The sequence below is a fragment of the Mauremys reevesii genome, linkage group 2, assembly GCF_016161935.1.
Source record: "Mauremys reevesii isolate NIE-2019 linkage group 2, ASM1616193v1, whole genome shotgun sequence".
NCBI lineage: Eukaryota > Metazoa > Chordata > Testudines > Geoemydidae > Mauremys > Mauremys reevesii.
Genome location: NC_052624.1, coordinates 147677539 through 147692598, shown reverse-complemented (window position 1 = coordinate 147692598; position 15060 = coordinate 147677539). Strand labels below are relative to the sequence as shown.

Sequence of the window (15060 nt, the reverse complement as noted above, 5' to 3'; positions counted from 1 at the left end):
TTCCTGTTTGAAAAGTTTCAGTCATTCAGTTAGGGAGCAGAGAAGGTTATCATGTGACTTAGGGAGCAACTGGTTGCAAACATCCTCTAGATAAAAGTCTGTTTGTGAGGACTATTTGGTGGCTGCAAAATGATACTGGATTTATTCACAGGAATCCTGATCTGCCAGAGAATGGTTCTTGACCAGAAAAACAGGGCTTAAGTCATCCAATAATTTAGTCACCGGGAATAATATAACCCAGCTGTGTCGCTGAGTAAAGATCTTAGGGTCTGACATTTGTTTGCATCATCTGGGATGAGCAGAATGCTGAGCTGTTCTGAGCATATCTACTTATCAGATCAGCGCCTGGACCTGAAATCGCTACGGACCACCTGGCTTTTCTGTCTTTCATCCTCTTTATGTTAAAGTTTTCAGCCCCAATTCACTTAAGCACGTGCTTCATTTTCACTCCCACCGAGGTCGACAGGCCCATTCACATACTTAAAGTTAAGTGCTTGGCTCAATCAAGGCCTTGGATGCTAAGATAGTTCAAAAGCGCCAGCCTGACAAGGAGAAAATAGCTAAGAGGAGAAGGAGAAAAAGACCAAATGAAAGGTTAGAGCTGATTGAAAAATGGGAATGAAAATAGTTTGGGGCATTTGAGCTGAAATTTTTTCCTGACGAAATTAGAAATTTCGATGGAAATTTGTGAACTTGAAAAATGTCAATCAGCTACTTGAAAAAACTGGGGGGAATTGGGAAAATGGGCTTGAATTTTTTTCCTCTTTTCTTTTTTCCATCAAAGTTTGGCTCAATTCAACTAGTTCTGTTCAGTTTCAAGAAACGAATCAAGAGGAAGAACGCTTTCTTCCACGCATGGGAAAGGTTGCTTGTAAGTATCCGCAGCAAGGCCATTTTACTGTCCTCCTTCCAGCCTTCCTCTGCGGCAATACTTACGCGACGGCTGCAGTACACTGGGGGCTGAACTGAGGACCTCTAGCACTAAAACCACCAGTTACTATGGCTTAAGCTAAAGAGCAGCAATGTGCTACAGTTTGCTAGTGATTAGGCAGTGGGTGTGTTGTGACCATTACTTATCCCACGGGGCACTGTCATTTCCTTGTTTCCTTGTGCTCCCCCTGTGTCTATCCAACTGTTGTACTCCAACTGTACTCAGATTGGCAGCTTTTCAGACCAGACCTTTGTTGTGTGTCTATACAGCACACAACACAACAGGGCCCTGCTTTCTAGACCCCCAAGACAGCGCAAATGATTAATTACAGATCTAGGTTAGTGCGTTACAAGCTGTCTTAGCCCTATGAGTGTGGCCCTCACTTGAGACAACTGGGTTCTGGTCCCAGATTTGCCATAGGACCTTAGCATGTCATTTCTTCTCTCCTGCCTCCATTTCCCCCTTGGTAAAATGGGGCTAGTAAGCACTTTGAGGTCCTTGCTGTTACTATCAGACCAAGTTGCTTTGCTATTAATGCAGACTGTGTTCAATTTCTTATTCTAATCCCTCTCTCCAGAACAGAGGGATAAAGATTCACTTCCTAGCCCCACTGCACTGACCCGGGACTCCTTTCCTACAGATACACTTCCCTAGGTCTGCTCCACCAACAGACACCTACGCAGATCACAAACAGCTGCTACTTGCTGTCAGAGAGGGAGCCTCAGAATGCAATTATAGCTCTTGCTCCAAATAAATACAATAGGGTTGCCAGCTCTGCGTAGCCAGATCCCAGTGAGCTCATATGTTTTCATCATGTAACACTGAGAACATAAGGAAGAGGAAGTATCTTTATCCATCTCATAGCACTCGCAGGCAAAGTAGGAAGGGCTGGATTTCGAAAACCCTGGTGCTTTGGTCAGGCGCCTAAATGCCGTTGTAAATTTGGCACTAAGTGCTTCTAAAGGCTTTCGGAGGTGCATGAATTTAGGACCACAGTTGGTCAGGGAGTTTGTTCTACTCTCAGGCCAGATTGAGAAAATACTTGCATGATCTGATATTAAACTGAAGCAACGTGTCATCACTTTGCTTCCACAAATACCACCCTCCAAGCTGGATTAGGTCTGGAATGGAGGCAGGGCTAGCACCCCGTTCCCTTGGTTTTGTAGTTCACATACTACACCACACCTGAGTCCATTGACTAGCTCTGTAGAGTCTTCCAATTGTAAACTCTCCCTCTGGATTTTGTGTCTCATGGGAAATTCTGCAGTTTTGAATTTTTACAAAACCAAACATTTTCTAAAGAGCAAAGATCTTAGGGTTTGATTTTTGTTTGCAATGAGTGGAATCCTGCGTGGTGCTGAGCCTCTATTGTACTCATCAGATCAGCCCCTGGACCTGACATTGCTACAGACCACTTGGCTTTTATATTGGATTGTTCATTATCATTTATCCCCCTGGGGTTAAAGTTTTCAGACCCGGTTCACTGAAGCACATGCTTAATTTTCAGTCCCATGGAAGTCAACAGGCCCATTTTGGGGGCGTGGGGGGAAGAGGAATTCATTGCCTGTCCTTTTGTTGAGATCAAATCTAACCACTGTGTTCCAATTCTGAGCTTCTTAAAAACTGTTTTATGATATTCAAAAAACCCCAGTGAATTTCATTTTTGAAATGCCCTTTGGAGCTGTTCCATTCCATAAATGTGGAAACGAGCCATTGGGATGTTATCAAAATGCTTCCTTTCCTTTTTCTCTGCGTGAAATTGGATCAAAAAGCAACATGTTTTGGGAGACGTTTAGATGTGGGCGAAACCGACAACAACAGCCTGGTTCAAAACCAAAAGGCTGCGATGAAGCAACAAACAGGGTCAGCTCCACAGCTGGTGGGAATTGATGTAAATGGAGCTTCGCTGATTAACACCAGCAAAGCATGTGGCCCACAAAACCCTCTCATGCCTGCCTCTGAGGAGTTATGAGTGGATGGGAAGGGAAAATGAACACGCTTGTCTTAAGGGCTGTAATATTTCGGTCTCGCAACCAGTAAACAGGGGCCCTCAGTGGCTCTCAACGTTCTTCTGGGGCCCAGATGCCATTGTTTGAATGAAAGGGCAAAGGTGCTATTAGGAGCTGTTTACCCAGTGCAAACGAAGGCATGGAGAGGGGGGGAGGGGATGGGTGGATTAATGAGGGAGGCGGGGCTGCACAACGTGCAGTCAGCAGAACAAAAGATTCCCTGGGCTGTTTTTTGAACACTGGTATTTTGTGCCTTCGCTGACTGCTCGGTTCGGCCTGCCAAGTCTTGTATTTCCAGTCCCAGGAGGTGCTCGGTGAATTGCACCCACCATATAAAAGATCTCGGCATCTTTATTGTTAACTGAATTTCAGGAGCACCTGCAGGCCCTGTCATGCTGGGGTCTGTATAGACACATTGTGAGAGAGTGGTCGTGCCCTGCAGAGTTCTCAGTGGACAATACAGACATGGGGGGCAAGGAAAGGAAGGTTTGTTAGCCCTGCTTTTAAAGTGCAGAATGGAGCCACAGAGCGCCATTAATCTATAGCAGCAAACGAGGGAAAAAATCCTCCTCCAGTGCTCACGGCTAAAGCCTTGCTCAAGCCATAATGGGCCAAATTCAATGGATTTGGCCGAGCGTTGGATTTGGTCGATTGTGCCTCGTGCATTCTCCGAAGATGCTGCTCCTGAGTTCCCATCACCTCCGGCCTGGGAGCTCAGACCCCTCCAGGTCCATCAGCATCCAAACCTCCCTCCTCATCTCAGGCTCTGAAGGAAGGGGCACCTGTCCTGGTCTCCTCACAGGAAGGGCCCCTGCCTTCATGGAACATGCTGCTTCTCCTGCCCACAAAAGGAAAGAAGTGAGTATCATGCATCCTGAAGGAATGAGCCATGCGCTCGGCCACCGTGCCCATCCCGTGAGGGGGGTAGGGATCTGAGTTCCATCGCTCCCCTGAGAGGAAAGGCATTCACCTGATGGCCAGGTACCCTGAAGGGAGTGTCTGCTCCAAAGCCAGCCCTGCCTCCCCAAAGTGTCCACCTTAGACAGGGGTGCTGGAGCAACTGTGCTGAGAGCCACTGAACCAAACTGCAAACCCCGTGTATGATGGAAATTACTTCGAGCCGGGGGGTGCTGCAGCACCCACCGTGCCCCTAGTTCCAGCACTATGACCCTGTACGCTGCCCCCTTTGCCTTAGGACAGACTGTCCACTGGCTCAACACGTGCATAAGGGTCGGAGAGGCAGCCAGCACAGGGGCCATGCCCCATGCTCTGGGTGTGTGTTCTGCAGAGCCATGGGGCATGGAAAGTGGTAAGGGCAACCCAGGAGCTGGCAGAAAGAAGGGAGGGGTTGAGAGTGGGGTGGAGGTAAGAGCATTGTGACCCATGGGATAGAAGGGATAAGGAGGTGAGCAAGAGATGGGAATGAGTGAAAGGGTTCAGGAGGGTGCCTGTGAATTATACAGCCTGAGATACGCCGTCTGTCTATCTATCCCATATACATCTATCCTTCTATCCCCATACGCATCTCTTATCTAGCCAGCCATCCTCATATACATAGATCTATCCCCATATACATCTACCTATCTCCATACACATCTATCCATCCCCATCCATCTATCAAACCAACCCCATACACATTTATCCTATCCCCATACATATCTCTTATCTAGCCATCCATCCCTATATACATCTATCCATATATCCATCCATCCCTATAGACACCTACCTATCTCCATACACATCTATCCATCCCCATCCCCACATCTATCTATCCCCATACGCATCTCTTATCTAGCCAGTCATCCCCATATACATAGATCTATCCCCATATACATCTACCTATCTCCATACACATCTATCCATCCCCATCCATCTATCAAACCAACCCCATACACATCTATCCTATCCCCATACATATCTCTTATCTAGCCATCCATCCCCATATACATCTATCCATATATCCATCCATCCCTATAGACACCTACCTATCTCCATACACATCTATCCATCCCCATCCCCACATCTATCTATCCCCATACACATCTCTTATCTAGCCAGTCATCCCCATATACATAGATCTATCCCCATATACATCTACCTATCTCCATACACATCTATCCATCCCCATCCATCTATCAAACCATCCCCATACACATCTCTTATCTAGCCATCCATCCCCATATACATCTATCCATATATCCATCCATCCCTATAGACACCTACCTATCTCCATACACATCTATCCATCCCCACCCATCTATCCCCATACACATCTATCCTATCCCCATACACATCTCTTATCTAGCCATCCATCCCCATATACATCTATCCATATATTCATCCATCCCTGTAGACACCTACCTATCTCCATACACATCTATCCATCCATCCCCATATACATCGATCTATCCCCTTATACATCTACCTATCTAGCCAGCCACCCCCATATATGTCTATCTATCCCTATACACATCTATCTATCCCTACCTATCTCCATACACATCTATCCATTCCCATACCTACATCTATCCTATCCCCATACACATATCCATCCCTCCCCATATACATCTATCCATCCTCCTAGACACCTACCTATTTCCATACACATCTTTCTATACATCCCTGTAGACACCTATCTATCCATCCATCCCCATACACATCTATGTATCCTCATAGACACCTATCTATCCATCCGTCCATCCCCATACACATCTATGTATCCTCATAGACACCCATCTATCCATGCATCCCCATTGGACCCCATATACATCTATTTATCCATCCATCCCCATATGCATCTATCTTTCCTCGTATACACCTACCTATCGCCGTACACATAGTCTGTTCATCCATCCATCCCCATACACACCTATCTAACCCCAAACACACCTCTATCCCTGCCAAGCTCCAGGCACATTTATCCTTCCCTGTGGCTCCATCTCTCTATCTCGCCGTCCCCATACACACCTCTCTCAGGCCCGATCTGTCTCTCCATCCCCACGGATCTATCTGTTCGTCCCTCCCCATCCACACCTCCCCTGCCCTAGGCACCCGTGTCTCTCCATCCTCCCCTTCTCCCTCGCTCCGGACTCTGCAGTGCGGGCTGTGTGGGGCTCCGGGACCGGCGGGTTTGGGAGGGCCGGGGACGAGGGGGTTAAGGGGCTGGCTCGGCGCTGGGCGGGGGCTGAGCGCTGGCCCGGAGTCCCGGCGCTGAGTCCCGCTGGCGGTGGGGCTGGAGGCGGCTCGGAGCTGCGGTCCCGGGCAGGCTCCCCGCAGCAGCAGCGAGCCATGCAGGTAGCGGGGGCCGCTTGGCACCGGGCTGCGGCGGGGGGCATGGCCCGGCCGGGGAAGGGGGGACGCTCGGGCACCGTGGACACTTGCCCCCCCCCACGGGGCGGGGGGCGGCCAGGCAGGGGAAGTGGGGTGGGGGGCCGGGGGAGAGGCTGGGTGCAGGGGAGGGATCTGGGGTTGTGAGTGTGTGTGTGGGGGGGTGCATCCCCTGCCCCATGCCCAGTGGTGGTGCCCAGGCCGGGGGTCTGTGGAGAGACCCCGGGAAGAGCATGTGGCCCTCACTTGAGACAACCGGGTTCTGGTCCCAGATTTGCCATAGGACCTTAGCATGTCATTTCTTCTGGGGTGTGGGGGGCAGGATCACCCCCTCCATCGCTGTGGGGAGAAGCACTGAAACCCTGCCATGGGGCTGGATCTTAGAGGGGCAGGAGTCCAGGGGGGAAGCCCAGGACACCGATCAGGGACAGGATCCCAGGGGGCCTCCGACTCCCCTCCTGTCCCATTGCCTCAGCCCACTCTCCTACCTCCATCCAGCTGCCCACCCCATCCCCTTCCCTTTTCCCCTCCTGACCCACTGGACTTTGACCTTCCCACCTTATCCCCCTGCCCCGCTCCCTTGTTCCATGCTCCCCCTTCACCCTCCCACCAGCACTGATCACTTGCCCCTCTTTACCTCCCCCATGCTCTGAGCTCCCCCTTTCCACCCACCCCTCCCCTTTACTCTGACCCCCTCCTGTTCTCCTCCCACTGCAGGGACCTTCCCAGGCTCTCTGCAAATCTTGGATCCCCCTCCCTCCATCCCTCTGTTCTCTCTCCAATTCCTATTCCCTTTCTTCCCCGTCCTTACACACCCAACACTAGCTGATGGTGGGGCAGCCCTGGGGCCCAATCCCTCTAGTTACCTTCCAGAACAGGTGCAGCCTGGGTATTCCCCCACCAGCACCTCTCAGCTCTGGAGAGAGCCTTGTAGGGAGCAGAGGGGAGATGGGTCTCCAGGGCTTGGTCATCCCTTGGCTACTGAGACTTTCCAATGGGTAGGGGAAGCAATTGGTACCCGAGTTGTGGTCTTAGTGCTGTATACACCCGCCCCCAAGGAACTGGGCTCACAGCCCCCCCCCAAGCTGATCGAAACATTTTCATCAAAACATTGGCACAAAATAGCTTTTTGCCCCAAATCTTGTTTCACCCCTTCCACCTTATTTTATGTAGGTCACTGAGCAACCATTGAATGCCCGTCAGTCACTGCTGATGGGCTGGATATAAACTGGTGACCTAACAAGATTGGGCTATACTGGGCAATGGATTGTTAGCCACTGATCCCTTCTCACAGGGAGAAGCACGGATTAACTGCTAGTGGTCTTGCTCATGCTTCACTATGGTGCTGAAAGGTAGGTCCCACTGGCACTAGCAGTCATACTAGGGGATCAGGTACTGGCGTAGAAGAGGATGCTTTGCAGACAACTGGGGTCATTTTCCTAGTTGTCCTCGCTCCTTCCAATGTGGTCCCCCATGCCCGATGGTTTGCTGATGAGCCTGCGAGGGAGAGGATATATGTATATTTAAAGCATTAATATTAAGATGCCTGGCAGCCCCATTTGAAATAGGAAAGGGCCTTGTTTTGGGCATGGATCACCGTCCTGGGGTGCGTGTAACTTTAAGGCCTACAGGTCACCTGACCCTCATGTTGCTCTGTTAAAAGACAGCATCTAGGAGCTTTTCCAGCCTTCCAGCTTAGCTGGAGAGTCCTGGTTCTGTTTGTGCCACCTGGTGCCTAGCAGCTGGCCGAGAAGCGTGGTCTCTTTCTTGCAGGTAGGCTTGTTCCCAGCAGGGAGAGAAGCGGCTCCTGAGCAGGGAACTTTGCCAGTGGAGTTAAAGCTCTCTGCAGCCTGGCACTGTGTGGTTTGCAAGTGATCAGCCCTGCCCGGCTCTACTCGACCCCGCTGTATTTGCCGAGTGCTGCTGTAACCCTCCCAGCTCTCACCCCCTCCTGTTTCTAGACAGAGGGCAGCCTCCTGGGGTGATTGCTGGGATCCCACTGCAGATTGGGCGCTCCACTTATTTATCACCCTCCTGGTACTGATCTTCCTGCTCCCCCTCCTGCTTGCCCCTCCCCTTCTCTGGGTTACCCCCTCTTCCACTTGCGCTGCCAAGTTCATATATCACCCAATCCCCTCAGTATCTGACTCTACCTTCTCTTTCACTTTCTAGTCAATGTCTCTCCTTTAAATCCTATTCCCCCCCTGCACCACACCCTTTATCCTGCCCTGTCCTTTTTCTCCTTTACTCTGACCTGCCTTGACTTGTTCCCCTCCTGCCTCAGATCCTGCAGCCCAGCCTGTCTTAGCTCAGCAACCCCCCCATTCCTTTGTCCCTTCTCCTCCCCACTTTCACACTAGTTAGAGATCACTAACAAGGGGGGAATTAACCTAGTTCCCAGTGACTTAAATTGCAGGTTCCACCCTGTAAAAATCATGCTACAAAAATAGCACCTTGGCACTCCCATGGCCTCTGCCCTTGTGTGTATCCATCAGATCTGCTGGCTCTGTGATTTAAGGGGTGATTACACTCTGGCTGAGGTGTAATCCCCAGTATGGGTGGATATATACATGCTTGCTGTGCTCCTGCTAGTGCCTAAAAATAGCCGGGTGCCTGCAGCAGCACTTGGTAGAACTGTTAACTACGCTCCCAAATGAAGAGCCGGACTCTGAGCTGTCCCAGTCCAAGGCAGGATGGTAACGGAGGGCAGATCTTTACTACCAGAGACCTTTTGCAAAGGTCTTGACTTCCCAATCCCAGGTTGATCTAACAGGGCTAGCAAACAAGGACTGAGGAGGAGGGGTGTGGACCTGGAATGGGGTTTGAAGCGTGCGTTCAAGTGCCCTAAAATCCCACAGGTTGATTTTGTGGGACGACTTCCAATCGTGGACTGCATCCAAGCTAGCTGTGGAAAACAGGTCTATTTAGGACCTGACCCAGCACTGGAGGATCTGAATATCCCAAATCTAGTGGTGGGGATGGTGGATTTAGGATTCCAGTTCAGATGAATGGTAACCTTTCGAACAACCCACGCTTAGAGGCCGATGGTGCAATTGCACTGCAAAACCCTGGTGCTCAGAGCTCTGCGGGGTGGTTCTAGAAAGGAGCTCTGAGTGGATCTCATGAAGAAATCCCAGCCTGACAGTGAATGGGGTTAAATACCTGCAGCAGAAGGTAGAATGCCGCACCCAGGTGCTAATGCAAAGCCCCTGTGCTCCGTTTCCAACCTCCGTGCTTGCTTTTGATATCCCAGCTGGGCTCCTCCAGATAGCTTTTAATTTTAGCTCCTGTAATTGCTTTGTCAGTTATGAGTAAACAGCTCCTGTTCCCACCTCCCCTTGCCCCATTCCCTCTCCTGCCCTGATAATAGGCTGGATAGCTGCACGCTGCTGGAGATTTTATGAGCTGTTTAGATATGAAGCAAGCAGGGGTGGTCTGGCACGGTAGGTAGGCAGTGCCAAGTCAGCAGGGTGCCTGCCCCAATGAGCAACAGTCCGTGGGCACAAGCTGGTGCAGCAGGATGCAAAACTGGAAGGATGGGGGAGTGTTGGGGGGCAGAATGCATGATGGGACGGGTGGTTTCAGGGGCGGCTTGACATCAAGCGGATTGAGACGTTGTTTTGGAGGTGGAAGAAAGTCAGGAGTGATGGCCAGGTGGAGGGGACGGGGTGGGTAGATGATCTAGGATGAGGTGAAGTCAGGGAATAGCAGATGGGAGTTATTACAGAGAGGCCTTGCAAGTGCAGAGAAGCTTGGACAGCCTGTGGAAGAAGGGAAACCAGAGCCCTTGGTCCTGGCCAGTGAGAGGCCATAGCCAGCATTGTGGTGGCAGTGATAGAAGTGAGTTCCGGCTCAGTGCAGCCAGTAAGAATCCTCCCTCTACCCAGCTGCGCATCCCTGCCCCTTCCTTGGGAAGCAGCGCGTGCTACTTGCTCTCTGCAGGCTCTGGGGAGCTGAAATCTTGCAACGCCTTCCCCAGCCGACGGTATTCACTGAAGCCAGACAAGGAGACGCATGCCTGCTTCCAGAACCTCTTCTCCCTAGCCTCTGTTTGCCAGAAGCTGGGAATGGGCGACAGGGGATGGATCACTGGATGATCCCCTATTCTGTTCGTTCCCCTTGGGGCACCTGGCATTGGCCACTGTCGGCAGACAGGACACTGGGCTAGATGGACCTTTGGTCTGACCCAGTGTGGCCGCTCTTATGATCTATGTTCTCCCCGTTTCCTTAGCAATGAGCCTGGGGTCTTGGCTCCGGGCCTCACCGCTGCCCTTCCTGTTGTCTGTGCGGCGGAAAGCTGGATGTTCTGAGGTTCCAAACCAAATCGCTCCCTTAAGGGAAGGAGATGGGCTGTGGGCCGGGCTCCATCAGCATTTGAGGGGAGTGTCGAGCTTGGCATACATGAGAGCCAGCGACGGACTTCATGGTGTCACAAAGCCAGCCCGACCTAGTACTGGATAAAAAGGGGGGCTAGTCGAGGGTCGAATGCCTCCGGCGACTGGGAATTCAGGACCGCCCTTGGCAGCTTGTTCCATTGACTAGCGAGGGTCTCCCTTGTATCCAATAGGTGAGAGCATGGTGAATTATATTCCCAGTTGCTAGCCTCTGTTAGGTCCAGCACCTAATCTCCCCAAATCCCCCGTGTATTTCTTTCTCCCTTGCTGACATTTGCGATTGCTCCCCACTTAGCATTTTCCATAGGGCTCTGAGAAGCAGGACCAGAAGGAAGAAAGCCGAAAGGACACAGGCTCAAGGCAGCTCAGATGATAAAGTGGGGAGGGAAAGTCAGCTGTCGGTCTGGGAGCCAGTGTTGCCTAGCAAACACAGCATGGGCTAGGAGACAGGACTCCTGGGTTCTGTTCCTTGCTTCAGAAGAGAGTTCCTGCGTGGTCAGGACAGGAGAGCAGGGAGTGAGGACTCACAGTTCTCTTGACCGCTCTGCCACTGATCTGCGGGGTGAGTTTTGTCACTGAAGCTCTGGGCCTCGGTTTCCCCATCTGTATAATGAGGAGAATACCCAGCTTGCAGAGGAGCTGGAAGTTATTAACTAGTTAATGTTGCCAAAGCCCTGGGAGATTCTGTGCCAAGCGGGCTTAGGAGAAGGGCAAAGGATTGGTGAGTTTTGTGTAACATTTACCCTACACTTCCCCTGCTGCAGCTCTGAGCCGATCCCTGCTTGTTCTGTCCTCAGCCACTAATGACAATAATTGGTCCCTGTCGTCTTTAGAACATCCCTTTTTGCATTTCTAGTTCTCCCCATAGCCGTTCCTTCTGCAGCGTGGCCCTGCCCAGCTCCTCCAAATCTCTCGTCCTTTGCGCTCTGCTCTGGAATGGCTCCAGTTCGTCATGTGGTTCGTCGTGGATTCACCAAGTTATATTAAATGGCTGTCGACTTCCACTCCAGAGGTGGCTGCATTTCAGTGGGGAGCAAAGTGAATCCTGGATTGCTTGAGCCAAATTCTCTGAAGCCAATGGAGTTGCACCAGAAAGGAATCTGGCTTTTTGCTGAAGTGCTTTGGGATCTATCTGTTCCAACAGGGCCTTAGAAATGTACTTGGATGCCAGGGCATGAGTGTAACAAATGCCTGCATTGGAGAGCCTCTGTGCATGAGAACGGCAGACTCGTGACACCCAGCAGACATTTAGGAAGTGTGCGTTTGTGGCGGAGGCTCTTGGGATGTGTCTCCAATGAGCCGTGTCTCCTTTTGTCTAGTTCTGACCTGGGTGGTACCTGGCTGGGCTAAGGTTCCCAGGAACAGGTGCACCTGTCAGGCGGAATTAGCCCATGCCTATAAATAATGAACCAGCCGGTAAAGCTGACAACAAAAGGGGAAGTGCTGTGCATTATTGATGGGCAGCGATGAGGCACTCGTCACGTGGAGGGACAGATGCTGCACTGTAGGTGCCATGCATGGCACAGAGCAGACCATATGGGTCATGCCTCCCCCTGCCCAGATTCCCTGTCACTTCTCAACCCTGGTGGAGCAGGAACCTGCTTAAAGCAAGACAAGGGATGGGAAGGAACCCTGAAAGTTTGGGAACCATAACCTCAGCAGCCCTGCGACCACCCCTCTTGTTTGTTTCTTTGCCAGAAGCTGGGAATGGGCGACAGGGGATGGATCCCTTGATGATTCCCTGTTCTGTTCGTTCCCTCTGAAGCACCTAGCACTGGCCACTGTCGGCAGACAGGATACTGAGCTAGACGGAGCTTTGGTCTGACCCAGTATGGCCATTCTTATGTTCTCTTCTGGAGGTGAAGCCATGAAAGTCAGTTTCCTCCTCTGTTGACTCCTCCACCTACCACTTAGCAGGCAATTGATGGCCCAGTTGTTGGGGGCCCCATAAAATCGTCAGTCAGGCTAGACAGAGGGTCCCACGAGCAGTCTGTGATGGGGTCAGTAGATGGAGGAGCTGGATCCAGGCAGATTCCTCTCTAGTCTGCCTGGTGCTGGGACTTGACCAGCACCAAACTTCCTCTCTTCTACTCTGGTGTCCCTTTGCGTCTTGTTCCCTGCCCAATCCTTCCAGGCCTTACTTGCTTGATGGGCGCTCTCCTGCAGGAAAGACTTTAGCTTTTCCTTCCGCTCTGTGTGTGCACAAATCCACCTCCAAAAACTTGCCAGCCATAGAATCTCACCCCCTGGCTCGGCTGCGCGTGCGCGCGGGGGGAGGGGGCGACCATCTGCCAGGAGTGGTGATTCTGCAGCTGCAATGTGTCAACATCTCACCAGCTCTCAGAAACCAGAGCTGCCCCCCTCCCCCACCCTTGGTACACATCTCTGGTTTTCTCCACTGCAGATGGTGTATTGGGTGTGATGTGTGGAGCCTGGTCCACCTAGAAAATAGCTTGATGTGTGGAAAGGAAGCGCTGGGGAGATGGCTACGGACCAAGATAAGTGACTTCCTTCTGGCTCCTGACTCTGCCCCAGCGTGGGCTCACTGGGCTTGAATCAGTGGCACAGTCATGAAGAAGACACTTAGCTAGGGGTCCTGAGTCCCAAATCCCCTCTTCTGAATTCTATTCGACCCTCTGTGCTGGGACATGTCTTAGCCGTTATCCCAGGCTCTCAGATTCACCTGTTGGCTTCGCTACATCTGCTCTCTTCTCAGAGCCTGAGATGCCCCGATATCTTTTTGGCAGGAGCCTGTGGGGTGAAGCCCAGGAAACTTGTTAGCTTCCCCCCTCTCTGCCTTTCCAGCAGCCGACCCCACAGCCCTCTGAGGGACACACTGGTGAATTTGTTGTGAGCCATGAGCCTAAGTGAGCCTGACTTTGCTTAGCTGGAAAAATCTGTAATTTAAAAATAAAATCCAGCTTGTCAAGTTTGTAGTTATGATGTGCTTTAAAAAACGTGACTCTGCAGCCATCTGTCTGCAGGGCTTAGCTGGCTCCGAACTACTCAAATCACTTCGGTAACACAGAGCCCCTTTGCTCTGTTGAATCATGCGTCACATCTCCCTGCAGCTAGCCTGCTGTGATCCAGGATGCACGTTCTGTGCAGCGTGGCAGCTTGTCTGCGAGCGGGGTGACTAGAACGGTATAGAGACGTGCTGTGGCGTGAATGGGAGCTGGCTGAATCTCCCCACTTTGGTGGCTTGGCTTAACTTTGCCAGTGCCTGTGTCCGCTGGGACGGGTTCTGTGCCAGCGGTGAGCCAGGCTGGTGGGAATGACTGATGGGATAAGTGGCACATGCTTGGCAGCTGCTTCCCTACCAGCTGGGCATCTCCCTTGGCATCTTGGGCCAATCACACCAAACTACTCAGGCTAGGAAAAGCTGAAGGAGGAGGCAAGTCCAGCTGCTGTTCCAGCTGGAGCTTAGAGAGGCTGCTGTCTCCACACAGGCTTCCATACTGTGACCTTTGCACCATTATGATGCCCACGGAAGTCAAAGGCGTTTTGCTGGAGTGCTGGGTTGCAGCCAGAGGGAGGGGACAGAGGCTGGGGGAAGGAGCGAGCAGGGTTGCTTTAAAGCCCTATTCACATGGAAGCCACCCAGGCTCCAAAGTGCCTTGAGGGCAGGTAGCTGCAATCCAAACTCTGCCCTTTCCTGAGACGTCCTACCCACTCGTGTGGCTGATATGCCCTGTACGGTGGCCTGGCAGCAGAACCACTTGCAAAGGGCTCACGTGGCCTAACGTGAGACCATTCAAACGTGAGGCGAGGTCCTAGGGCTTGATTGGCTAAAGCCAGCCTCTGGTTTTGTGCCTGGCGTGAAGCCATGAACAACTGAATGGCCTGACTAAAGAGACAGTCCTCATTACTGTCAGACTGAATTTCAGACAGCAGTGGGAGATCAATATTTCCAGAGGGCATGAAATCTAGTGGCTCAGAGCAGGGAATTGGGAGTTCCTCGCTCTTCCACTGACGTGCTGGGATGTCTCGGGTAAGGGACTTGCCTAAAAGCTTTTGGCCTGCCTCAGTTTTGGCTACATGGCTGGACACCTGAAGTGTAGCAATCTGGGACCCCAGAGGAGTGGATGCTTTGGAAAATATTAGCCTTGCACTCTGTGCCTCAGTTTTCCCCTCAGTAAAACCGGTATAATGGTACCTGTCTACCTTCCTTTGCCCAGGGACGTTGGCTAGCTAATCAATGCTTGTCAAGATCTCTGAGCTCCATCAATCGCAGGTGCAACTGATATGCTGTTATCACTTCCAGGCAGCCCCCCCCACCCCCCGTACTGAAGCTTTGTCGCATCGCCTTGCGTGCAATGAAAAGAGAGGCTGGCTCTGACGGATGGACGGATTGAGGTCGGTTCTCTTTTCAGTGGGAGCTGGAATAAGAACATCAATT

At 51.6% G+C, this 15060-nt stretch overlaps 1 protein-coding gene across 3 annotated transcripts in view; it reads left to right on the top strand.

Moving 5' to 3' along the window:
* Positions 1-15060, top strand: part of KCNIP3 (potassium voltage-gated channel interacting protein 3) — a 91805-nt gene that overhangs the window by 1045 nt on the left and 75700 nt on the right. The window contains exon 1 of one of the 3 annotated variants that reach the window (XM_039527574.1): positions 6143-6234. The exons of the other annotated variants lie outside the window; for them this stretch is intronic. Within the exon in view, the coding sequence (XP_039383508.1) occupies positions 6229-6234 (6 nt within the window). The 5' untranslated portion in view covers positions 6143-6228. Of the gene's footprint in view, positions 1-6142; positions 6235-15060 lie in introns of those variants that run through there. 3 annotated transcript variants of the gene reach the window in all.